We start from the raw sequence: 25,196 nt of genomic DNA on the forward strand, positions 1-25,196 counted from the left end.
TTGCTACAGGGAAAGCAATGCCGTGATTCAGAGCTGCCCCAGCCACGAGGACCTGACCTCAGTAGTTTGTAGGTCTTGGCATTGTGGCTGGATGCTGCCTCTGCATTTCCTGGTAGCTTTCCTGTCTGATTGCTTTGTGGAAAACAGTGCCACTATTTCCTGTTATTTGGAAGTTATAAACAACATGAACAGGTAAAAAAATTACCACTGAATTTGATAGTTTCTGTAGCGTTTCATTTACATTTTTAACATAAGTCAATTGCTCTGCAGTCAGTAACACTTCTTAGGACTTGAACTATTTGAACTAAAGATAACCTACACCTTTTTTTGGCTATAATATGTGAAGACTGTTGTGGCAGAAACCCTCCTGTCCCTTAGGTCTCTTTGCCCATCCTGTCTTCCCCATCTGCTTGCCTGTTCAGACAACACCTCCTGCTTTTTCATCCATTTGAGAAATAATCACTGCAACAAGGCAGAACGCAGCTGTGAAGGTGACAACTCATAAGCACAGTGCTACTGATGGCAGGTATTTAAAACAACTCTCTTATGAAAAAAACACCCCTCTGTCTTCATTTTGTTGCCTTCCTGGGACGTCCAACATCTAAGAAACAAACACGCCGTGCCTGGTTTTATTATGCTAACGTACTCAGAAGAACGATGGCCGCGAGAGGGGAGAGCCCCGTGCCTGGCACAACCCCGCCGGGCACGCACCGCTCAGCCTGCGGGAGGCACGGGCCTGGCGCGGCACCGAGCGCTTCTGCCGCTCCTGAGATGAGAAAGCTCCTCTCCTTCCTGCCCTCAGCACGTCCTGAGATGAGAAAGCTCCTCTCCTTCCTGCCCTCAGCACGTCCTGAGATGAGAAAGCTCCTCTCCTTCCTGCCCTCAGCATGTCCATACCCACCTGCCTCTCTCTACCCGCGCGCCCTTCCCACCATCGCGTCCCTTTCCCATTGCCGGCCCTGCTGCCGCTCGGCGCCGCCTCTGCGGGCTTTCCGGCGGGGCGGGGCGGGCGGAAGTGGCAGCGGCGGCGGGCGGAAGTGGGGGGGGCGTGGATGCGCGCGTGGGTCCGGCGGTGCCGCAGCCATGGCGGAGCGCGTCGAGCAGCGGCTGGAGGACCGCGTGCCGGAGCTGGAGCAGTTGGAGCGGGTCGGCCTCTTCACGCACGAGGAGATCAGGTGGGGCGGCCCCCGGGCCGGTGGGGGCGGTCCTGTGCTGAGGTCCCGGTGCTGATGGCTCCGTGTCTTCTTTCGTGCAGGGCTGTCTTGAAGAAGGCCACGGCTCTGGAGTACAAAATACAGCGGAGAGCCCTTCGGAAGGAGGATTTTATCAATTATATCCAGGTTGGCTGTGCTGATCAGCGGTACTAACCGCATAGATCCCTCTCTGTTAGGAGTTCCGTAGTTATCTATGTAAGAAACCTGCTGCTTGAGGGTGTCCTTGCTTCGCTGGTAGTCTTTACTCGTGAGTGATTGTTAGGATACGAGGCAATGGTGTTAAACTAAAAGAGGTTACGTTTAGGTCAGATATCCGAAAGACATTGTTTACTCGGGTGTTGATGAGGCTCTGGCACTGCTCAGAGATGCCCGAGGCCATGGCTGGGCCCTGAGCTGAGGGGGGTCACCCAGCCCAGGTGGGGGTGGTACTTAAGATCCATTCTAACCCAAACCATGCTGGGATGATTTTATAAGCACAGGTTAGGCATGAAGCTTAGACAGCAGTTTGGAGCTTTTGGGGGCAAGAGAAGCTTCATTCTCTTAAGGACTCTTTTCTGTAGTTCCTTTCCTCTCTGGGAATATAGAGACTTCAGTTTTCTGACGTGCTGTGCAAGTTGTCTTTCCATGCAACTCATTTGTTGTAGTCTAGAGAATCTGGAGCATGCATTAAAATTCTAGGAATATGTGGGTTAAGGCTGAAATACCACATGCAGTAAAAATGCTAAAACTTAATTTTAGTCACTCGTAGAAAAGTAGTGATCTGCTCACAAAACTGTTGCTTGTGGTTTCCTGGATGTAACTTCTATTATCTTTGTGACCAGCTGTAAAGCACTTCATCTTCGTTGTTATTTTTTTCGTTACTATTACATCTTTTCATTTGCCTTTAAATGTATTTTTTTCTCCCCACTCTAGTATGAAATTAATCTCCTGGAACTGATCAAGAAAAGAAGAGCGGTACGTTTGTCAAGTTTGTCAGTTTCTGCAAGTGCAATCACTGTGCACTAGATTTTCTTGTGTAATGAAAGTAATACTTTTTTTCTCCCAGCGCACCGGGTACTCATTTAAGAAGGATGAAATTGAGAGCTCTATTATGCATAGGGTCCACAGCCTCTTCAAACGTGCCACTGGAAAATGGAAAGTAAGTTTATTTCTTTTGTTTGTAGTAGCAGCTTGGAAAATAATTTTTTGGTGTGTTGTGATGTAAAAATTAACCTAGATATCTCAGCTAACAAATATTTTCGGTTACACAGAGAAATATGACAGAAAATCTAAGCAGAAATTTGGTATTACAGTGCAGTGTCACAGAAGTAGATCTTTCATGTCAGATTTTATTATTATTTTTGGAGAAACAATATTTTGTCTTCTGAATCATTACTTGTTATCTGTCCTGAGTCATATGTTGCCTTGTGAGTTTTGTGCATCTGCTTGCAAGGACTAGAAATGAAAAGAACTCTCCTTTACTTTGGGCAGAGATTGTCTTGATAGCTCTTGTGGTAAAACCTATGTGAGGTACATAAGAAATCATTTTAGTGAGTTCTCTGTTGAGTCAAGCATAATACAGTTTTCACTGCAGGGGCAGCAGGAGTGTATGTATTAGGGTGGAGAGTTGGTTTTCTTCAGATGTTTTGCAGGAATGTGGATATCTGAAAAAAGTGAATTTTAGAATAAAAATTCCTCCTTTCTTCATGCCAAGGGGACATACCAAGTGCATTTTGTTTGCCTGTCAGTGTGCAAGAGTGCTTTAGTATTTGTTCTAAGTTTCATTCTCTCCCACTTGCATTTCCACTAGGAAGATGTCCAGCTTTGGCTGTCACACGTTGCGTTTTGCAAGCAGTGGGTGAGTTTTCAAAATCTTGTTCTTACTGATTAAAGATACTGGGTTGCTGGCCAGGCAGGCATCTAGAACTTGTATTGTAAGGCAGAGGAACTGATTGTACTGCAACATGAGTATCATAACCTTTTGGCTTGAGAGTATTCATTCGTTTTGTGGAATGAATGAGTCACCTGCCCGTGAATTGTGATTTTTGTTTCAAACGTTTCTTATAGTGATTATGCTGAAAAGTGTAATTCTGGCAGTCTAGTACTCTCTAAAGTTCTCTGTGCAAGTCTTCATGTTGTTCCCAGCATCCCGTTGTTATCTTTCTTGTACTGAAGGAGATGATGTTAGCATAGTAATGAAAACGACTGAAGAAAAATGCAGTCTTTATCTTAGAAGTGGTCAGTGAGATTTGTAACATAGGCAACATCTGTGTTAGCTGTCTAGATGCAGAAGAGTTAACTGTGCTGGTGCTGACTGGTAACAATTGAAAGCTGGTTGATACTAAATAAGTGCCAAAAACTTTGATCTAAAGTGAAAGTAGAGAGAAACATCTTTTCCTGTATGATTGCATTGCAACTTATGAATGTTCTTAGTGAAATTTCAGTGCTGTTGGTTTAGTTTGGTACTACAGATGATAAAACAAAGCTATTTCTTTTACAGAATGCAAAACATCAGCTTAGTAAGGTGTTTTCTACCATGTTGGCCATTCATCCCAATAAACCAGGTAAATAAAACAAAGCTGAGCACTGTCTTTATAACTCAGTATAGGTTGAAGAGTGGTGATTTGAGTTCTTATGGAATCCAATTCAAGCTGTTGCCTTGCTGCTTCATCAGAAAGGATGCTTCTGACAGGTCGTGCTGAGCAATCAAAAGGTGATGTGAAGTGGGAGTCCACTGCTTTGAATGACCATTCCCCAGATAGACTAGGGACTAGATAAACATTTCAGAGGCAGATGTTAAATACTAGTGGCTGATTTTGGGAATTGAAGACGTAATTTTACATTGTTGGATCTGTAGCTGTGCCGGATTAAACTTCCTGGATCTGCTTGGCTTCCAGTCATATTTAACTTGGTGTTACTCTCAGTTGTATTTCATAGCTGTGCTCATGCGTGTGGGATAAGTACAGTGAACAGAAACATCCTGGAAAACAGTTTCAGAATGGATTCTCATGAGCAGACACTTGCTCAGCCTTAAAATGAATTGATATCTTCTGTTACAGCACTGTGGATTATGGCAGCAAAATGGGAAATGGAAACACGCCTCTCCTCAGAAAGTGCTAGGCACTTGTTCCTGCGTGCTTTGCGCTTCCATCCAGAGTGTCCAAAACTTTACCAAGAGGTAACTTTGTGGTTTATTTATGAGAAATCGTTTGAGCAGTCAGAACAAACCAGTCCAGCAGATTTCTGAGATCAGTCTGGCAAAAGCTCAGATCGATCTGGTTTAAAGAATGACTAGAAGGTGGACATTTCTGAATGTGTGACGTTTGTGCCTATAAGCACAGATCTTTAAAAGCCGAGGCTCACAGACGTGTGTGATGTGTTGGCTAAGTCCTGTAGCTCCTCAGGCAGAGCTTGCTTTTCCTCATGTTTGTGAACTTAACATACTTATACTTGATCCATCCTCCCTTCCCGTCACTTAATTGTATCTTCTTTCTTGCAGTATTTCAGGATGGAACTGATGAATGCGGAAAAACAGAGAAAGGAAAAGAAAGAACTTGAACGAGCAAAAATGAACGTGGTAGGTCATGCAGATTTACTCTGAAATACTACCTGCTTGTGTATCACACACTTTAAAGTTGAACTTCAAGGGCTTTCTATTAACGATTCGCTTGAGGATTGCTTAGAGAGTTTTTGTTCATGCTCTTGTGGTGAGGGTATGCTAAACTTCCCAAGTGTTGGCTCATGCTGAATTTAAATACTTCAGTTTTTCTTGTGACATTTCTAAAATCTTTTGTTAATATCTCAATTTGAAAGTTAGTTGCCATTTCTGTAAAGTAATATTGAAATATTATTTCATTGTAGTTAGCTTCTGGAAACTAGGGTAAGATAAATTTAGATGAAGAATCACTATAATTTTCTGCTATTTTTCTATGAAAAAAGAAAAACTTGCAACAATGCTATGTTGATATTACAGGAGGAATTCAATTATTCTGAGAAGATTCTTAATGGGGAAATGGCTCACATAATCTACAGGGATGCTGTTCAGAAAATTAAAGGTGATTTAACATTTCTTTTACTTGGCAGGAAAACTGTTACGTTTAGGTCACCTGGCTTTCTCAAAGATAAATTAGGAAGATACAAGATAGATGGATTATAATTCATTGACAGTTAGTGTGTACAGTTTTCAATAGGCCTGACTTGTGTAGAGCCATTCTGTGTTTTTGTGAAAGAATTGAATGAGTGAGTAGTGGGGGTGGAACCAAGTTTGAAGGATGTGTGTAAGCATGTCAGTAGACAGGACTAGGTTACCTCTTCTTAGCCTGCAGTGCGCCTGCCTTAGGACTTACCTTTTTTTTTTTGTCACTGTCTAGCATGAAATCTTGAAGCATGTAGCCAGGCAGTTAACATCCCTAACATCTGGCTTACCATATGGGTGAATGCTGAGGCTTACAGAAAAGAGCATCTGTCTGGACACTTAAATAATATCCATGTCTTGAAAAAGAATGTCAAGGATATAGAAATGCAAAGTGTGTGATGGGATGTGATATTCTACTTGATACATTTTTTTCCCCTCTTGATCTGTAGGTGTTGAGTTCCGTCTGGCTCTGCTTTCTATTGCGAAGCTCTTCGATTTTACACACGATTTGCAAAAAGAAATTCTTGAAAGGTGAGAGGTTTTTTCAATAAGCACTCTCTTACCTTTCCTAATTTGTAGTGAGTTGAGAGGTTAATGACTAAAGTCTGTTCCTCTATGGAAATAAAATGTTAAGATGTATGGGAAATACTTCTAAGAAAATGTATTTGAAGCAAGTATACTCTTATGAAAAGGATGCATGAAAGAACTTCATTTTAAGCTTTGAAAACCTGCTAAGAAACACTTAGGTAAAACATAGTCGTTGCTGAATTATTCCAAGTTTAGTTTTCTTAAGTGCAGGAACTATTTTACTCGGTGGTTCTTCTGTTTCTTTAGTTTCTCCAATTTTTCTTCTTTCAAAAGATCTCTCTGGAAAGGTGCCATTCTGGTTCACTCTGTTATTGGAGAATATCTCTACTAATAGCAAACTGGTATTTTCTCTTGTGGCGAAGTAAAGTGTCTCTTGTATTTGATTACTTAGAAATTATGTACGTTTCTATACCTTCAACCAACATGACAACCCTTCTAAACATTTGTCAAAAAGCAATGGCAGTAAATGGATATTACAGATATAGTATGTTAGTTTGCAGGCTGAATATGCTGATAATCCTCTGATGTGGGACTACATGGCCCGTCGAGAGCTGGAGCTGGGATCCTTGCAGTCCACAGAACCCACCACAAAACAGATGAAAGTGTCTGAAATGACCCAGAGAGAGGAACGTTGCAGTGCAGTCTTTGAAGAGGCTGTGACAGCAGTCCCCACAGGTGGAATATTCTCTCCACATTTTAACATCAGTTTTTCCTGCTATCTTAGCATATTGTGTACTGTGACAGTTTTGAAGGAGGATGCAAGTAGCTTTGGGTTTGGGATCCATTTAGGGGATCTCTTTTGTGTATTGCTGAGGTTATTTTCAAATGTACGTTCGGTCTTGAAAGAGTTGCTTAACTCGAAGTGTTTTTGTTGCTTACTTAATGTGATTTAACAATAGAAATGTGCATACAGGAGGACAGAGGTTTGGGAATTGTGAATGAAATTTCCTAAATGGAGGAAACGTGTTGAACTGAAGTATACTGTTGGTTAGCTGTGAGTAAGCATTGCTTTTGAGTTGCCAATGGATGGGTATCCAGTATCTGGCATTACCTTTATTCTCAAAAGAGTCTGTACAGAGACTGTGTGCAGTGGATGCAAATCTGCTGCTTACATAGTCTTTCATGTTAGGCAGACGGAAGATTTTCTCAATTGCCTGTGAATGTTCTCACTTCTGCAGACCCATTGAAAATACAGGCAAAAGGGTGCACTGAAAATTAATTGTGACAACGTGCTCTGAAGCCTCAGCTTAACTAAAAGCTTAATGCTCTTTAGAAAGAATTACTGATTGCAGCTTATACTGGGAAGCAGTTTTTAATGTTAATGTTTTAAAGCAGGGTCCCCTTTCTAGTATATTTTTTTAAAAAGTTGGCATTAACACTTGGTGCTTGGATTCTCTTAATCCCTGACCTTAAAGACAAATATTTGTGCTTACTGTTGTGATTCTACGAAGCATGACAGAATGTCTTTGATTCTGCAGAGGACATGTGGAAATGCTACATCACTTTCTGCTTAGAGAGATGTAACAGGAAAACCAACAGTGAAGAATTAAAGCAAAAGGTAAAAGGTCATTAGGAAATCATAGTACCAAAACAACCCTATTTTTGCAGGCTTTTGTTATCTTTCAGACAAGGAGTTAATGTTTGAATGTTTTCTCAGAAATAGTGACAAGTAACTCTCTTAAAAATCATTCAGTCTTTGTCTGAGGGAAGGCATGTTACCATTAGACACACGAGTGGGCTGCCTGAACATGAATACCTCAGCCACAAATCAGCCTTGTCAGTAAAGTGCTATGAGCTCCGTGTATGGAAATTGAGAGCAAACTTGTAGTTGTTCTGTGTGGCTTGGTTCTCTGTTAATACATTGCTATGTTGTTCTTCTGCTCCTCAAAGAAGAGATGTAATTCAAGTGCTCAGATTCCACCTTTATCTTATAAATAGTAGGAGTGTGTAAAACATTAGGTTTATACATTTTATTGGATTTCAGTAACATTTTGATATAGAAATCCACTGGGTTTCTGGTAATGCTAGGATCTTGTTTTTGAAGGAATAATGCTTATTTTCCTCATTTTTTGTTCTAGAGGCTGGAGAGGACACTGAGTGTGTTCAGCAAAGCCCATGAGTCCAGTTTGCTGCCAGAAGCTCTCTATAAGCAGTGGGTAAGAGTTGGTACAGAAAAATAGATTGGTGGACTGTCCTGTATTGATGCATGCCTACCTTTATCATTTTGTGTAATTAACAAAGTGAGCATTATTGTATTCAAGGTGTTGTTTTTGACAAAATACTGCACGTTTCTTGTGCTATCTGCTGTTTTTTAGCTTAAACTGTTACTGGAGTCCAGCCTTTCTCAGAAGGCTGCAGAGGTGGCAGAAGCTGCAACGAAGCGTTTCAGCCCGTCAGTGGAAATGTGGCAGATGAGGCTGCAGGTGCTGATCCAGTTGAAGAGTGACAGTGTGACCCAATGTTTTGAAGAAGCCTTTAAGCATGTGAAAGGATCTAAGGTTTGTGCTGGTTTTATGGACCCACTTGCATGCATCAGGTGGAAAATCTCTGCTACTTATTTAAAGGATTTTTTTCCTTCATAGTGCACTTATATTCCCTGGCTGCTTTTTAGGTCTATTTCACTTGCGTATTGCTTTAAGGAACACTGGGGAATTACAAGTTGTTTGTGCGTGGGGTATTTTATTTCAGGCTTTAAATGATTTACATGCTTTTTTTTTCTTGCTGTTCCATTTCAAACTGGGCTACAAGGAGTGATGAGAAGAAGCAAGAAGCTGATTTGTTCCTTTTCCTCCCTATACTTTGAAGTTATCTCTGTATTTCAGTGCTCTGATGAACAAGAATTTTTCTCTCCTTCCTGGCACCATATCTAGCAGCAGTCCATCTAAGTAATATTTGTTGTATGAATTAGAAAGCAGACAAGAAGAGATTTCAGTCTGCAGTCTAAAGTTCTTTCTAAGAACTGTCTTAAGGATAGTTTTCACAGAAGCAGTAATGTAGAACTTGGTAGTTACCTTGCTTCTCTGAAAATCACTCTGAGTTGCTGTATTTCAATCGTTTGACTTCTGTATTTATGTTGTAGGGCACTTTACCATTATGGATCCTCTGGGTGGAATGGAGTGAAGTCGCAAATAGCAAGGAAGACACAGAAGCTCTGTACCAGGTACTTGGCTAATAAAAATCTTCATATGGTGATGTTCAAGTAAACAGGAGCTGTGTGTGCGGATGGAGTAGCTACAGTATGAAGCTTTTGCTGCATACTTCATGGATGTCTTGATATCAAAGCATTCCAAGTAAAGCTGTTTTCAAAAGTCAGCTGTACAGAAATGCCACGGAATATTGAAGGAGACATGTTTTAGATTACAACTAACATTGATTTTATTACATAATGCTGTTTTTCAGACATTATTTAGAATGCTTTTGTTATTACTTTCTCACACAAGACTCCATGTGTGTCAGGTGTCTGATGAGAGAGAAGATGCTGCTTCATCCTTCTTGTAACCTTTTACTTGTAGCTTATGTAGTTTTTGGTTTGTTTTAAACTTGCAGAAGTCCTTACATGCCATAGCTCCTGCTGAATCTGTGACTATGAAAGAAAAGTATCTTGACTGGGCTTATAGGAATGGTGGTTATAAGAAAGTAAGAAGAGTCTTTACCAGGTAACAAGAAAACCACTTCAAATCTGATTATTCTAGGGCAAATAGTAAAGAAAAAAATGGCATAACGTTTGAAGTTATTTCTGTTTTTACTTTAGCCTGTATGAAAGTCGTCCGCTTTCGCTTGACTTCTTCAGGAAGATGATTGAGATAGAAAAGGAGCAAGTAAGTTGCTGAATATCCAATTACTGCCTTGTATTTGTAAAATACACTTCTAACTTTGATATGAAATTAAAGGCTTGTGAGCAGTGTCTTTTGTAATCAACATTTACGTTCTGATGTTGATTCATAGTATACAATACAAATGCAAGTTTCCTGGCAACTAATCTTTGGCAATGCGTGTGTATATGCATTACCATGACTTTCACTTTGTCAGAATGTAATCAAGCTGCAGACTCACTTCTGTACAAAATGAATGGCCTTTTTATACCTTCTTGTGTTAGGAATCATGCAAAATGCTTCATCTGAGAGAATACTATGAACGTGCTTTGAGAGAGTTTGGTTCAGCGGATTCTGGTAAGGAGATTTTCTTCTCCCTTCCCAGTTCAGTGCTACCTCTTTTATTTCCATTTGGGGGGGAGTAGCTGTTTGTTCTGCTGTTATGATTGCTGTCATGCAGAGTGGAGCTAAAATCTTCGGTGACATTCTGCAGTGATCCCACACTTTTCAAACCAGGGCCTTTGTTCACAGCAGGATAACTTCAGCAGAACTACCAGCAAATAGTAGTTTTGACACTGGCAGGCATAGGAGATGCCCGTCACCTTTAATGTGCATTTGTGAACAGTATGGAGCCCTGTTTTTATAATAGAAAATAAATAGCTCAATTTCTCTGATGGCATGGGAAGCTACTGCTGAAGAGCTGCATTGTTTCTTAAGGTATCAGTTTTTCAGCTGGGTGCAGAACCGAGGCTTTTGAACCTCAAGGGAGCAGGAGGAAGAGGTTTGACCAACTAAACCACACTGCACTAAGATGAAGAACACTTAGAAAAAGAGAGTTTCTAGGTTAGGTTTAGTATGTTTATTAAATATTCAATCAAAATCTAACTAGAATATTTTTCCTTTAAAGATCTCTGGCTGGAATATATCAAGGAGGAGCTAAGTCATCCCCAGGGCAAACCAGAAAACTCTGGGAGTATTCACTGGCGAGCTATGAAGATGTTACAGGGAGATCAGGTGGAAGACTTCATTTCCAAATACACTTTATTGCAAACTGGACACTTATGAAAAACTGAAAATAATTACAGCACAACATTGTGGATTTTTTTTAAAAACTTGTGTAGAAAGGTAAATATGTTCTTTGTCATATTAAAGTGCACTTTCTTACTGCATGTGTGAAAAGAATTCTGTCCCAGCACAGCTGTTTGTGGTGTTTCTCTGTCAGTGTCAGGTTCGTGTGCACAGCTGGAGATGGCAGAGGCATCTCTGAGCTTTCCTCCAACCTGTACCTTGAGATGGAAGTTGCAATGCATCAGCTTTTACACTGGCAAGCTAATACTGCAGCACATATATACAAAAAAACAACAAAATAAACCATTGTACCCTTGGGGGGAGTTGTTAACGTCAAGTTCAGTAAGGAAAAAATGGAACACTGGATAAACAGTCTGTAAAATGATGGTATTTATTTGTTTCTTAACCTTGAAGTCATCTATCATCCTGTTTTCAAAAGCCCAACAACTTCTACAACCACCTTGTTTCTTCCTAAGTAATTCTGAGTGACTGTGCACGGTGCAGGCGAGCAGAGCTCTGTCACAGATGTTCCTGCTGTGATGGCTAAGCTCTGATCTGTGCTTCAACCTTTTGATGGATCTCTGCTCACAGAGCACCTGCAGCTCCATCCCACCTGCACGCGTGTGCTTTTGCTGTGCTCTGCCTTCCTGCTTCCTTCTGCCGCTTGGGCAGAACCCCAGGGAGCAGGGCAGGTGTCAATACTTGTTTTACAGCTGTGTGAATCTTCTTTACACTCTGATTTATCTCTTGTTTCTGCTTTTTTTTTTTTTTTTTCCTTCACTCTCTCTCCCCTTATCTATGACTGGAAAAGCTTTCCAGTAGCAGTGAAGAAAGCTACGTATCATGTATTCAAAGGAAGTTAACAGTGAGCGCGGTGTCTGTGCACGGATAAGGCACGTAACCGGTTCTCCACGTGCCAGTCATACAGCGGGGCCAGCCGCCGCTCCGCCTCCTTCAACGGGCGCAGCGCAGCCGGGCGCAGCTCTGAGGGGCCGAGCAGGGCGGGCACGCACCTGAGGCGCGAGGACAGAACTCCGCTCGTGGCCGCTGACTCAGCGCTGCCCGGCCGCCGCGGTGGGATCCTGCGGGGTGGGAAGCGGGGTAGGGCCGGCTCGTTTCTACCGTGCGGGGAGAGGGAGAAGAAGAAGAAGAAGAGGAGGAGGAGGAGGAGGAGGGGCCGCCAGCGTGGAGCTGCCCGATGTACGCCGCGTTCTGCCTGCTTGCGCATACCGGCCCCGTGCAGCCCCATGCGGCAGGCGCGTGCCCGGGGTGTGCGGGCAGCCTGTGGTGCAGAGAAGTTATCTCTGCCGAAGTACAACTGCTGAGTACAACTTCTGTTTTCTTTGCTCTCCCTCTAGGGACCGTCAGAGCCGTTGAGGTGTTACCTCCTGCTGTGTGTCCTCCATCTTTGTCCGGTTCCTTAGGGCTGCTGGGAGCTCTGGTCCTCTTATACAACACCTCACACGAGGTGCATAGCCCGTAACCGTTGGTCTTTATACACATAGAGCTGCTACTTGTGCCTTCGTTACCTTTGCTGCCTTTTCTGGTTGCTGTTGTACCACACGGGTGTGTTCTGGGAGCTGTTCCCAAAATTTGGTGTGCCTGAGCTGCCCCATGCTGCCAGGTGTGAGAAGGATCCTCCCTGGGCAGGTTTGCTTTCTGAAATTAAAAGCTGATTCATTAAGAGAACAAACAAACGGTTGGTACCCGAGGGCTCCGCAACACCAACACTGCAGGAGCCTTACTGGAGGAGTCTGTGAGAGGAATAACTGAATTCTTTAAAACTGCTTTGTAGGTGATGGCTGCCACTCTGGAGCACACAGGCTCTGAGGAGGAACAGCCTCTTAACAAGAAGGAAACTATGACCTGGAAACCCAGAGACGTTAAGCCTAAAATATTAGGGCAAACTAAAGCAGATGGTAAGTAACAGAACATTTCAGGGAAACGTTCTTAGAAGCTGCAAAGGAAATCTTAGTTATTGTGCGTGATAATTTCTACTTAGATCTTTGTGTATGCCTATGTACAGGAGTGTAGGGGAGCTGCTAAGTCCTGGCTTGCGCTGGTGATTGAGCACCTGGTGAAGAGGTGTGTCTGGCCCAGGGAGCTCAGGCACATTGCTTACACCTGTGCTCCCCGTGTGACCAGAAGGGCTGGACCCAGGGTGCAGCCCCTCGTGGACTCTTATGAGGGCCAACCTCGAACAGGAGAGCTTCTTTTGGACCTCGGCTGCTTGCTGAGGGGTTGTGTTGTATGGCCAGAGGGCCCTTTCACCACTTGGGTGAGTTCTATTCTTTCTGTAAATGGCTGTTGCTCTTCCTGTGAATACATTGTTTGGTATCATGAAGAACTTCTTGGAAGAAGTTTTGCTTCTTCGTAAGTGGAACAGAGTATTTAATCAATGCTACAAAAAGGAAATCAGAGCTGTAGTTTTTCAGCATACTTAAAATAAAAGCAGGAAAAACCCCAAGATAAACAAGATACAAATGCAAAGGTCTGCTAACTCCTGTGCTCTGATTTAAAGAGCAGTATTCCAACAAGAATCTACAAAAAATCCTTACTAGGGCTAATGCTGTGATATAGGGCTGCATCTGGCCTCCCCAAGTACCTGAAACCTGAAGCAGTCATGGAATAGTATCTAATTACATTAGTAGTTACAAACTATGTTAACACAATGAACTGCATTATTCAGTTACAAGCGTTTAATTGTTCCTGTTTAATTTCTAATTATCGCTTGGCTCTTTCTGTTATTTTTAGAATGTTTGCTGAAGAATGTCCTGTGTGTTCTTGATAGTGACTCTGAAGGAAGTGAATTCTCTGATATCTCTGCATGTGAAGATGATGTCAGTCTGCATACAAACACTGACGTGGAAGACTTGTGTGGTGAACTCTCTCGTATGTCTGAGGATGCAACGTTCCCTCAGCAGCCAGCTGCTTTGACATATGAGATGGAGGACTGGGATAAAGAGTTGGAGGAGTCTGAATGTAGTCCTTATGGTAAGTACAAATTTATTTGTGATTCATTTGAGTTTTGGTTAGCACGTTGAGGTAGATGCTCTATAGAACACATCTAAAAATTTCCGTTTTCTGTTTTTGGGATTTTTTTATTTGTTTACCCCACGGGTTTGTAATAATGTACAATTTTGTTGCCAAATATAGGGCTTAGAGGCAGTGTTGTGAAGTTTGTGTGTAACTCTTGCGTGAGCAATTCTTGAGAAGTGGAATAGTTCACTTCTGCAGTGAAGCTCAGTATGTATAGACAATCCTTCTCACTATTCCAAGGATTGTCTGTACGTATTGAGCTTCAACTCAGAAATTAATATTCTACTATAATGCATCTGTGTTAATCTGAAACAGAAGGGAGATTCGGAAAATGTTCCTTTTCTCCAGGAATTCAGCCATAATGTCTCTCAAGAGCGTGGACTTTCTGAGTGTGAGGTGATGCAAGCACTCAGTCTCTGCTCTAAATATGATTTGTTGTTACTTTTGCTGTAGAGGTTTTCTTTGTTATGTGGCAGAGTGTTTTTTTGTTTGGTTGTTGGTTTGCTTGCTTGTTTGGTTTAATTCCATGAATGGCTGTTTTATTTTTGTACTCCAGTTCTGTCATCTGGTAACAGGAGGAGATGCAGCCTTCTTAGGAGATTGGATTGATTTTAAAGTGAAAATAGAGTAGTGGCTTTTTATGCTGAGTAACCCAACATAAAGGCTGGAAGTGCATACACTGTCCTTCCAGTGTCTGCTGACTAGAAATATTTTGCTTCTGTGAAAAGAGCTAACCAACTTGGCATAAAAATAGGATAAATTAACTGGTTTATTACACTTAATTCTAGACTAGTGGAGGTACTGTTATAAGCTGGTTTTTACAGGACTCCACCCTTTGTCCTTATCCAGTGACCCGGCCTTTAGGACATCTGTGCTCCTTAATTTGGAATGTGGTTATAGAGAGAACAGGAGAAAGTAGGGAAAATAAGGATAATAGCTTTATGAGCCTTCTATGCCTGAGGAGAAGAATTGCATGCATGTGTATGCTGGTGTCATATGTACTGGATTCAAGTACATCACTGCATTTTTTCAGATAACTGTTTTGTCTCTATGTCTTACTCTAAATGAAGATTTTGCCAATCTCAGCTGTCTGCTTTGTTGGTAGATCTAATTTAGGAGTGCTGGTAGATCAGGCTGAAACTCTTGACTGAAGGATGCTGTGGAACTGCAAAATGATCTGCCAAGTTATGCCACTGGCTTTCTGAATATCTTTTGTGATATTTTCTTTGATCTTCTTTAGATGCTGGTGATCTCTACTGCGGAAGCTTTCAGGAAAATAACCTTTTGGCCTCATACTCATTTCGAGAGGATTCATTGTACAACCCGTGCTGTCACCATGCAGCTTGCCTTGCTTTTACCCTGCCAGTTAGAATGACTGAGGTTGGCCAGTTTGATGATGCTGATGAATGAGGTCAGAACTAAGTTTGGTTTCTGAGTTGGATTGTTCTTCGTGACTGAGTTGCAGGTGCTAGCTGTAAGCTGCTAGTGCACTTCTGGACTATTTTCTGTTTGTGTTACATAGATCTGTGTTGCTAATTCATTGTTTGGGAGGAAGTATGTAATTTCTAATCTTACCTTGATTGCAAAGTGTTGCCAATTTTGGTATGTTTGGTACTTGCATGCCTGGACACTTAACCTGTAATTGTCTTTCATTTGTTATGGAATTGGTCTTAAAAACTCTTCCTCCTTCTTCTCTGTTGTACTCTGTTGTACTTCTGTGTTGCAGTTTGTGTCTCCACATTAGTCCTGAGAAAACTAGATGTGACAATACAAAATGAGTTCTTCTGGTTTGATGTGTTTCAGTACAAAGGAATTTGCAAAATGTCATGTATGTAACACCTGTAAGCATCTATTTGGGGTTCTGTTTCCTATAGCCATGCTGGGTGTTTGTCAGCCTCCCAGAAAAGGTTTCTGCACATCAGACCTTGTGCTCAGGTGTATTGTCTTCCAGTCTCACAGTAGTCTGGTGTTGTGTGAGGATGTTTAAAGACATGTAACAACAAAGAAAATATGCTTATGTGATCTCAGTGTGTCCTGCAAACAGTAGTGAATTGAGATTCGTGATATTACTGATACTTTGTTATTTCTGTGTTGACAAATGAGGAAATGAGAACACAAAATATTTCCATAAAGTTTCCAAGAGAATAGCTGGAACTGGAACTATATTCTTTTTGCCTCTGCTTTGGAATTAAAGGAAATGTTCTCAAATGAAAAATGGAAGCGGTTTGAATGACTGACTACTTAGAAAAACAGCCTCTTGTTGCTCATATTTCTTTAATCACTTCTCAAGAACATTTTGATGACTTTTTTGACACTGAAGCACTGTACCCTTATTTATCCTCAGGGGAGGAGTTAACACAAATGGAAGACTTTTCTTAAACTGTCTAGTGTATGAGACTAACTTATGTATTAGCATGGGAGGAGGAAATGAGTGAGAGTAACATTTGTTCAATCTTTTCTTTGAGAGCAGAGAAAACAAGAGCTCAGATGAGTCTTTTTTTTCTGGTACATGGGAGTCCCCAGTTAAATCTGAGTATGTAGCGAAGAACCAAAGTAAAGAGCAGAAGCTGGCTGGTGATTCTGTAGCTGAGGGTCTGTTCTTTTATTCCAGTATGATGGAGTCCTCCAAGAAGTCATATTTCTGTCAAGACTTAATTTGGCGTGCCTCCAGGACACATGCATTACACAGAAGACACAGTCTGACAGTTTGTCCTTCCCTTGAACAGAAGGAAAGCCCTAGCTGTGCTGTGGAATTGGTGGTATTTCTCTTTTGTGGGCTGCTGTGTGATCAGCTGCTCTTTGAGAGGAGTTCTGCATTAGCTAGAACAAATGGTTGCCCCTGTGGAACAGGAATGAGACTTGCCTGGGTTTGGATACATAGCGATTTTTTTCTAAACTAAACAAGAAGAATAAAACTCTAAGTGTGGCTGTGCCTCATTCAATTCAATATTAATAAATACGAATCAAGCACAGATTAGTAAGGTAAGGATATATCAGTAAATTGTAAAAGTTTACTTTGTGATCCTTTTTATCAGTTCCCCAGGCCTCAGCTGTAGATGTTAATGCTACCCTGCAGAGGGCAGCAAAAAATGGTTTATTCTGTTCAGTGTCTTTATCTGGTATAAAGTTTCACCAGCCAGTGTCAGATCCTTAGGCTGGATTTCTAAGCCCTGTTATCCCTCAGTGAGACTGATTAATGGCCCTAATTAGCTTCTCATTTTCTGTTTTGCTCTGAAGTTATACTTAGTAGATGGAAAATTTCTCCCATGGCTGAGAAAACATCACTTGACTGGCTTTGTATTTACTGTGCTTGTGAATCCCATCAGGATTAATCAAGATGAGGCCAACAGAAATCAGTGGAAGCAAAGCCACCTTCCTCAGAGTTGGCTTAAAAGGATAACCAAGAAGTTGTTATTAACATAGATGAGGTTGGTTTTAATTCCTGTATGATTCTAAAATTTTACCTTTAATTGGAATCAGCCTCATCTTACTGGACTCTCATTATTTGAGAAGAAATTAGTTGTCCTGAAGGGCTGCCCTGCTAAGCTGTATTTTAAATGATTGTAAACTTGAAAGGAAAACTGAAAACAGATACTTTAGGTTAAAGCTGAGATCACTTCTATGAGCCTTGCAAAAAATGACATTTGGGTTGTACAGCAGAGGAGCACTGTTCTCTCTAGGAGTATGTTGATAAACCTAGTTTTATTCATCTTGGCTATGCTTGTTAGGGAAAGGACTGAATGTAAGGTTTGATCTGAACACTCTCAAACTTCAGTGGGATTAGAAAACTAGATGCAGACTTCTGAGAAAGCTTCTCCTTGGAAGGATTTAAAACCAAGCTCATGGATCCCGGTGTTTTTGCACTACAGTGTTTCAGCTGCCGTTGTGCTTCTTTGCACCGAGTCTGTTGTGTTGACACAAACATGCCATGCTATACAAGAATACTTGGCAAATAAACCATTGTAAAACGACGTTTGAACCAAGAGTTCAAACTAAGAGCATCGACCCTTCAGTCTGCTCATATTATTTGAGGTAAAAACGTTCCATTGCAGGGCGTACAAGGGACACGTTGACAGTACATAGGTCTATTTGAAAATTATTTGAAAATCAGATTTCTCAGTTATGTGCACATATTTTTAAGTAACTTTTAGGGATAATGGTGGTAGACTGGAACTTTGCACAGTACTTTAGCTGAAGTAATTCCTAGGCTAGATGGGCAGTCACTGAAAGCCAGTGCAATTAGAAGCCAATTCATATTGAGGCATTTGGCACGACTTAATACCGAACTGATGGTGTCTCAGGGTGAATTCTCTGCAAGGAATCAGAGACTGAACTCCAGAAGTCTTTTTTTTTTTTTTCCTTTTTTTTTTTTTTTGTCAGAAGAGAAGTATGCTAAGTTTTTGGTCCAGATATTACATACCACTAAAAGGACAATAGCAGAAGACTTGAGAACCGTATGTGCTCCAAAATGGCACCTTTTGTGAAGGCAAAAGGATAACAAGGAATGCCTGGAGTTTATGCTGTGCAGACCTGTTACTTTTTTCTGCCTAAAGCCAGAGAATTTTCTATGGTTCCAGTTGCTGTGTTTGTTGCATCTTACTAAATTGTGCTGGACCTTATATAAAAAGTATCTGATTTTTGCATTGCAGTTTAGAATGTGTTTTAAAACTTGCCTGGGGAAAGGGAGGAGGGTGTAGGGGTGAAACTAATATAGCTTCTATTTTAAACTTGTAATGGCTACTTGTCATAGGGATCCCTTTGGTCATGTGGCCTAAACCTCAGTCCTTCAGGATACAGCCAGGCAGTTCTTGTGGCAAAACAGAATCTTCCTTGGGAGCTTTGTACGTCCTAAAAGCTTCACATGCAAATTAAAGCTATAAATACAGAATTAAAAATATAAATGTGAAAATATGATGCAAAATAGTACCTGGAGTGCCCCGCAGCTTGAAGAAACTCAGTGGATGGGGAGAATAGGCCTGGTGCTGAATTTCGAACAGTAGCCAATGAATCAGTACAGGGTTTGGGTCCTTAAGGAAGCAAATGTGGGTGTTTATCACAGGGTGCATTTCTTCCCCACCTTCTGCTGGGCACGGGGCTGGGCTGGAGAAGGGAGACATGAGATGATGATTGATTCTCAGAGGTGTTTTTGTACTCTGCTACTTTCAAGGAAGAGTCAATAAATCAGGGAAGCGTTGTGCTGAAGAACGTATAAATGAAGATTGCAGGTTTGGTTTCAGTTGCAGTTCGCTCATTATGTCACAGTCTGAAACTGGACAAACAGTAATCTGAAATGAATGCACAGTGGTGGAGCCTGTGAATACTGCAGTGCTAATTCAGAAGTCATGGCTGCTCTCTGGTCTGGTGTCAGTGCTGGATTTGTTAGTACAGTAATTCCCTTTGCTCTCAATGCTACGTTTAACAGTACTGTGTGCTATGTTCTTCTAACAGGCTGCCACTCTCCTGGTTTGAATCATTTTTTACCTTTTAGTTTCATTAGTTTTTGACTGCGGATATTAAAATCAAAACATGCAAGATCTGACAGATCTGTTTTTCACAGGACTTTTGATCACATTTAAGATTGGTTGTGATTGAGAGATTTCAGGATTTTTGAAATTGCTGTTTATTTTCAAGCTTTTTGCAGAGTGCGTTATTTATGGGAGGAATGCAGTTTATTTTTCAGTGGTGGAGCATGTCTCCATGCCTGAACGCTTAATCCAGCTCACTAATAATAAACAGCATGTTTCTTATTGCTCAGCAGCCTTATCTTCTACAGTGAATTTGAGAAAGTCTTTTGCAGGTGTCCTGATGAAGATATTCTGCCATGGCTCATTGCTACTTTTATTCACTAATATTCTGCCCATACAGCAAATAGTTTTAAGGTAATGTGGACATTGAACAGGATTTGGAAGACAAAATATTTAACTACTTTCAACAGTGTTTGAGTCAGTCACTGCAGACCGCTGCCTGTGAAATAAATAACTGTGAATGCTCTTTTTAAGAAGAAATAAGTTGTCAAGGGCAATAATAGCAGAAGTTGAAACCACTTGGTGAATTTTCTTTGTCAAGACTGATGTGAAAATGATGTTTGAAAGGTAGCTGTTGAAGGGTGCTTTAGAGGCCACTGCCAGTAAACATGAATAGCTTCATGTACTGAAAAGCCTGGATCTGCTGGAAAAATGCCTTGAATGCTGGCCTATGATTTACCAAATTTACTATCTATTAAAATTTACAGTGGAATGTATGTTGCTATGGCTACCAAAGCTTCTCTAGTTCCAGAATGGCAGCGCATCTCATTTCAAAAGAGGATCTTTGTTTTTCATCTCCTTTCACTGTAATCAAATGGAACTTTAAAAAATAGTTTTAATTTTCATGACTTGTAGAACTTGTTGCCATGAGGAATCTGAAAAGCCAGAAATACAGCTGTTCCCAAGACATATGCTTGTGTTTTACAACACTTTTGAATTAAATCTCATTAGATCTAGTAGATCTGTACTGTTGGCAGAGGTGGCCAACACTTGGCTGGAAGAAATGTCTCACACAGCCCACCAAGTGTGTCTTAACTTTGAACTGTAACTACTGTGGGTCTCTTTTGTGTGTTACTAAGAGTATGCATGTCTGTGTTTATTAGCCAGTTGGCTTATGTGCCCTTGTACTTGTTGACTAGCAAATGAAAAAGTTAAGAAGGAATGACTGTTATGGTGCAGAAATGCCATTATTATTCTGTTGGGGTTTGTTTCCTCTGCAGCTACAGGCACTGCCACAGTCATCGTGATGGCCAATTGCTGCAGAACGTTCACAAATCTGTTGGAAAACAAAACCTGTTATTTTTAATGTGAAGGAGTGGATGTAAACCCGCTGGTGAGATCCTGTTTGACAGTTCCTGTGCAGCTTTCCTTCTAGAGCTCAACAAACAACAGTATTAACAAGGTTATAAAAACAGTACCACATGAAGCAGAGGAAATAAAACCAAAGCATTTTCCTCTGTCATCTGGCTTCCAGGAGCAGTGCCCCTGCCCAGCAAAGGCCAAAGATCGAGTGCTTCTGACACAGTTTGCTTCCGACAGGGATTGTTCCATCTATATTGAGAACAGAAGTGTGCACTTAGGTGTTTCCTGACATGTCCTCTGAGGTTATTATGCAAAGATGGCTCTTTTACTGGGCCATACCTTGTCTGATTTTTTTTTTTTTAAGATATACATTTGTGTTCATTTAAATAAGAATTGGAGGGGAAAATGTTTGCTGAATTAAGTTTATATGCTTTACAGCTGCAAAGCTTTCTCCTTCAAGAAAACAATGTAAGGATACATAATAGCTTTCAGTCAGTTGTGAGTGTGCATATCTGGCCATGGTATTTCTGGGGATGCAATTCCCCAGTCCCTTCCTTGCCCTGCCTGTCTGGGCTAGGCTGGCCCAGCTGGAAAGGTATGCTCAGATTCCTTTCAGCCAGCTGCAAGCACAGAGGAGGAGGATGTGGGTCCCCAATGTACTGCTTGTGGCTGGATTCATCACTGATCTGTGCAGGCTCCCATCCTTCTTCTGTAAGAGTTCTTGAAAGCTTCCTTAAGTGAAAATGAAAAACAACCAGTGAAGTAATGTCAGCTGCAAGTTCCGTTACAGGTTGGATGCATGCATAAAACCTATTATTTCTTCCATATAACTGTTTATTCTAGATGAAATATAGAGGTAGTTACTGTACTGACCTTCCTGATGCTGTGAGGAGCTGAGTGAAAGTTGTTTCTTTTAAGTCCTCCTCTGTAAGAGCCTTTATTCTCTGTCCATGTTCTTGAGATGGAGTAAAAAGTCATACAATTGTCTACAGTGAGAAAGGAATTAAAATGTGAAATTTTTATGTCATATTTGTGTTCATATCCTCTTTTTTATACTTGGTTGATAGGAACTGGTTATTTAAATCCTGTAGGCAGTTTTGAAAACAGCTGCAAGTCCTCACAAATCTGCAACAGTCAGGATGGTTCTCTGGAAAAATGAAGTGATTCCAGTCTGCACCTTCACATGTACGTTTTTAGGTCCATCCAGTGCATTTTTCTGAAAAAGCTTACTCACCAATACAGTGTTTTTTGAAGTTCAATTTCTTTCACTTGAATCTGCTGCCTGAAAACATTCTGAGGATTGCAAACATTGTGTGGTTTGGATAAATAAAAGCATCAAATTGCCTGCGGTGCATCTGTGCCCCCTCACTGTGCAGCCTGGCTGCTTCTGTGCCATCAGCGTGACAATTTCAGTGAGGGTTTTAATGGACTTCGGGGCTTCCCAAAGTCAAGACAGATCCTGGAGCTTCTCTTCCCTTGCCAGGAGAAGCTTTATGTTAGCTTCTGGTTTATCTAGAGAAGGACTAATCCTGAATACGTGTGTCCTCCAAGGAGTTGCAGGTATTATTCTTTCTAACAGTAGGTGGAGACAAAGACCTAATGAATTTTGTCTCAGAACCGTAGCCATGCTGTCTGTCCTTCCAGTCTCGTGCCATTCAACAAGAGGCCAGAGGAATCTTGGGTTGGGGAGCCTGAATGTCTCAACATTGGTTTCAACTCTCAAGGACAGAAGGAGCAGTCAAGTATTTAAATGCAGTGTGACATTTTCCAATTTTGACCTAATTGCAAAGGTTTACAGAATTACTGAATAAGAGAATAATGACAGTAATGATTGAGCATGCAGTCACATGGCAGTTCCACTGCTTGATAGATGGCTTCCTTTCGTTGGTCTCACTTAAAGTTACAGTTCATTAGGGTTTCTTCTATGCTTCTTTATTTTAACAGCATAAATTAATTTAAAATATCAAAGTCTATGTAATAAACTAGATAGATCACTAACTGATATAAACTGTTATATTCCTGAGGCTTGTGGCACTGCTCGCTGTATATCCAGTACAATGCATCTATAACTAGGAATGCTGCCAGGGCCAAGAGCTTTGGAGAATTAAGTATAATGTATTCATCTGAAATTTGCCAAACTGGGGTAATAGGATTTTGTGAGGAGCCCAGAGCCAAATGGGGATGAGACAAACTGGCTTTATCTGCCTGCATCTATTCTTTGTCCACCAGGTGATAGTTTATAAAGATGGACTCTAAATGAGTGCTGTTTAAGAGCATCTACAGTGAGTGCTCTTTTGGAGCATGGGGTATGGATGATGTTATGTGAAGCAGGGATGTACATAACTTTTGAGCAGACGTCTGAAATGACAGCTTTGTCCCCTCCTATGTGTACTCTATCTATTTGCTGAGGCTTTCCTTCTGTTGTTCCTTGAGTCTCAAGGGGAATACGCAGGGTCTGTGTTGCATCTTTGCCTGCAACTGTGATCTGGCACTCCAGAAAGAACTTGTGAATGCTTGCACTGCACTACACACCACAGAAGTTGGAGGAGAGGTGGTTTTAGTGAGATGTGAATGTGGTCACAGGCGAAGTGGAGTTGGCAGAGTCCTCAGGTGCTCACTCCTTCTGAGTGACAGAAAAGTCAGAGCATTGCCTGGGAACCAAAATCTCTTGAACAGGTGAATTTTTCCAAGGTTGCCTAACTTTATTTTGCATAAATCTGGCTTCTAATCCATTGGTCTGTTTAATTTAGGTGAGAGAATAAGCTAAATGACATGTATTATTTCATTCTGTCTGTTGTCTTTGTGCAAATATTCAGTGCTTGGCCAGTCTGCTGAGAAACTGTACAGAGATGTAAATCCTGGGCTTTTGAATTCCTATTTGCTGGGAAACAGGCATTAGCAAACGGTGTTGTTTTTTCCTGGATATACAACTCCAGTATGGATGTTTTCTATGTGTAATTAAATGGATAAATATTTCATACAAAAATGTAGAAATGGATCAATATAAATGTCATCCAACATATTGGTTTTCTGTATATGAATTTCCTTTACGATGCTCTGTACATAATTTATAAACTGTTATTCATACTCCATGCCAATAGCAAGCATAGCTGATGAGGGAAAAAGCCATCAAGTTGGTATACTTGGTTATCTTCTCACTTGTTTAAAAGTGTCTTTTGAAATGTAATTAATGATATGCTATCATTTAGTTTTGTTTTCAAGGATAGCATTTGGATAATATCTAGTAGACTTGAAAACTGAATCTTCCAGAGCCACAAACTTTAAGAGCTAATGGGCTGAATTACATGACTCAATTCAGAGAGGTATGAGGAGCCACTAAACACAAAACTAAGAAACTGGGATGGACAAAACTTTTCATTCCAAAATGCAGTTGTGTTTTTGTTGGCTTCCACTTAAAGGATGTGGACTACTGTGAGAAAGGAAGAATGAAGTGTTCAGAAGTGGCTGGAGGCAGACTTACTTGAAAGTCACTGAATTTGTGAGCCAGTAAGTAAGTGGTCAAAATAATGTTAACTTAGAAGGAAGTAAACTTCATTAGTCTGTGTTGTTTTGTTCACAGAAAGACAAATCTTGGATTTAGTGGATTAAGTGTTTTTTGGTAAAATATTGCTTTGTAGATGCAGCTCTAGGTTGCCTTGGGTTTTCTTCTCCGCATGTACACAGGATCCATCTCTTTCTTTTCCAACTCTAGTTTTGCTCAAATTATTTATCCAGGTGCTTTGTAATGTCTGACTGAATGCATATAACGTTTGCCCAAAAATGTGTTTAGGTAATGAAAGACCTTGCTTGAGGTCTCTGCTATTAAACCTTTGCTGAGGGGCAGGGAGAGGCTGCGAGTTTTTTGGCGAAGTTAATAAAATGTGTGGATTAGTGAAGTGCTGATTAGTGAGGTTCTATTGTATGTAGACAGAGACATTCCTGCCTTAGCTGAAACCCAGATGGAAAGCTGCCCACCTCAGATGGCGGAAAATGGTTTGTGTTGCTGGTTTGCTGTAGTATGTTGCTGAGGTTGCAGCAAAGTGAATCTTACTAATGTCTTGAAGTGTAATTAACTCTGTTGTTCGATGTAAATATTTGAATTCTGCTCGTTCAATCTCTACAGGGGCCTGTTTAAAGCAATTTTTGTCCAAGAGCTCAAAGGCCAGTAGGAATGTGTGCGCATTAATAAACTTCTCTTTGTCCTGGACTTGATCCAGAGCTTAGAGGGCAAATGGGAAGATCTTCTCCTATCTGATGTATTTACAGTAGAGCTCAGAGCGCTTGATCAAGGCTTCATTTTGCTGTCATTGTGCCCAGGCTTTAGTTTTGATATGAAACAGAGTGTAGGATGTGGACACAACAGGCAAAAGGATCCAAGGCACTGGGAGGCTGAGGGAAAATAGTGCATCGTGGTATCCTCTTAATATTACTTTAAAATGGTGGCTCTTTTTAAGGTGTGGAGCATCCAATGATGCTCTGATGTTTTTTCTCAAACATCAGCTTAAATGCTCAGGAGTACTAGTAGGTTTAACAA

General features: G+C 41.1%; 2 protein-coding genes across 4 annotated transcripts; both read left to right on the plus strand.

The window, feature by feature from the left end:
• The first annotated feature begins 1,017 nt into the window (after positions 1-1,017).
• UTP6 (UTP6 small subunit processome component) lies at positions 1,018-10,897 on the plus strand. Its single transcript, XM_010721570.4, has 19 exons — positions 1,018-1,175; positions 1,256-1,340; positions 2,127-2,168; positions 2,260-2,352; positions 3,004-3,051; positions 3,694-3,757; positions 4,253-4,371; positions 4,693-4,770; positions 5,167-5,248; positions 5,778-5,859; positions 6,410-6,591; positions 7,395-7,474; positions 7,995-8,072; positions 8,232-8,414; positions 8,996-9,076; positions 9,463-9,572; positions 9,668-9,734; positions 10,013-10,085; positions 10,636-10,897. The coding sequence occupies exons 1-19, from the start codon at positions 1,084-1,086 to the stop codon at positions 10,791-10,793; spliced, it is 1,797 nt and encodes a 598-aa protein (XP_010719872.1). The 5' UTR covers positions 1,018-1,083; the 3' UTR covers positions 10,794-10,897.
• Positions 10,725-21,657, plus strand: COPRS (coordinator of PRMT5 and differentiation stimulator). Of its 3 annotated transcripts, XM_085240469.1 has the most exons (6): positions 11,042-11,996; positions 12,155-12,264; positions 12,592-12,715; positions 13,551-13,790; positions 15,076-15,246; positions 20,581-21,657. In XM_085240469.1, exons 3-5 carry the CDS (start codon positions 12,595-12,597, stop codon positions 15,243-15,245), a joined length of 531 nt encoding a protein of 176 aa, XP_085096595.1. In that variant the 5' UTR covers positions 11,042-11,996; positions 12,155-12,264; positions 12,592-12,594; the 3' UTR covers position 15,246; positions 20,581-21,657. The 3 variants fall into 3 exon arrangements, with proteins under 3 accessions (XP_085096596.1, XP_085096595.1, XP_010719870.1); XM_010721568.4 differs by lacking the exon at positions 20,581-21,657 and having other exon boundaries at positions 15,076-16,050; XM_085240470.1 differs by lacking the exons at positions 11,042-11,996; positions 12,155-12,264; positions 20,581-21,657 and adding an exon at positions 10,725-10,853 and having other exon boundaries at positions 15,076-16,050.
• Positions 21,658-25,196: the final 3,539 nt, after the last annotated feature.

This window comes from Meleagris gallopavo, chromosome 20 (genome assembly GCF_905368555.1).
Source record: "Meleagris gallopavo chromosome 20, MGAL_WU_HG_1.1, whole genome shotgun sequence".
NCBI classification, from domain to species: domain Eukaryota; kingdom Metazoa; phylum Chordata; class Aves; order Galliformes; family Phasianidae; genus Meleagris; species Meleagris gallopavo.

Excerpts from the sequence above, each read along its gene's own strand:
- UTP6 (XM_010721570.4), top strand. The coding sequence starts at position 1,084 with ATGGCGGAGCGCGTCGAGCAGCGGCTGGAGGACCGCGTGCCGGAGCTG. Across the intron at positions 1,176-1,255 it reads TTCACGCACGAGGAGATCAG|GGCTGTCTTGAAGAAGGCCA; the intron begins GTGGGGCGGCCC and ends TCTTTCGTGCAG. Across the intron at positions 9,735-10,012 it reads TTGAGATAGAAAAGGAGCAA|GAATCATGCAAAATGCTTCA; the intron begins GTAAGTTGCTGA and ends TTCTTGTGTTAG.
- COPRS (XM_085240470.1), top strand. The coding sequence starts at position 12,595 with ATGGCTGCCACTCTGGAGCACACAGGCTCTGAGGAGGAACAGCCTCTT. Across the intron at positions 12,716-13,550 it reads AGGGCAAACTAAAGCAGATG|AATGTTTGCTGAAGAATGTC; the intron begins GTAAGTAACAGA and ends TGTTATTTTTAG. Across the intron at positions 13,791-15,075 it reads GTCTGAATGTAGTCCTTATG|ATGCTGGTGATCTCTACTGC; the intron begins GTAAGTACAAAT and ends GATCTTCTTTAG.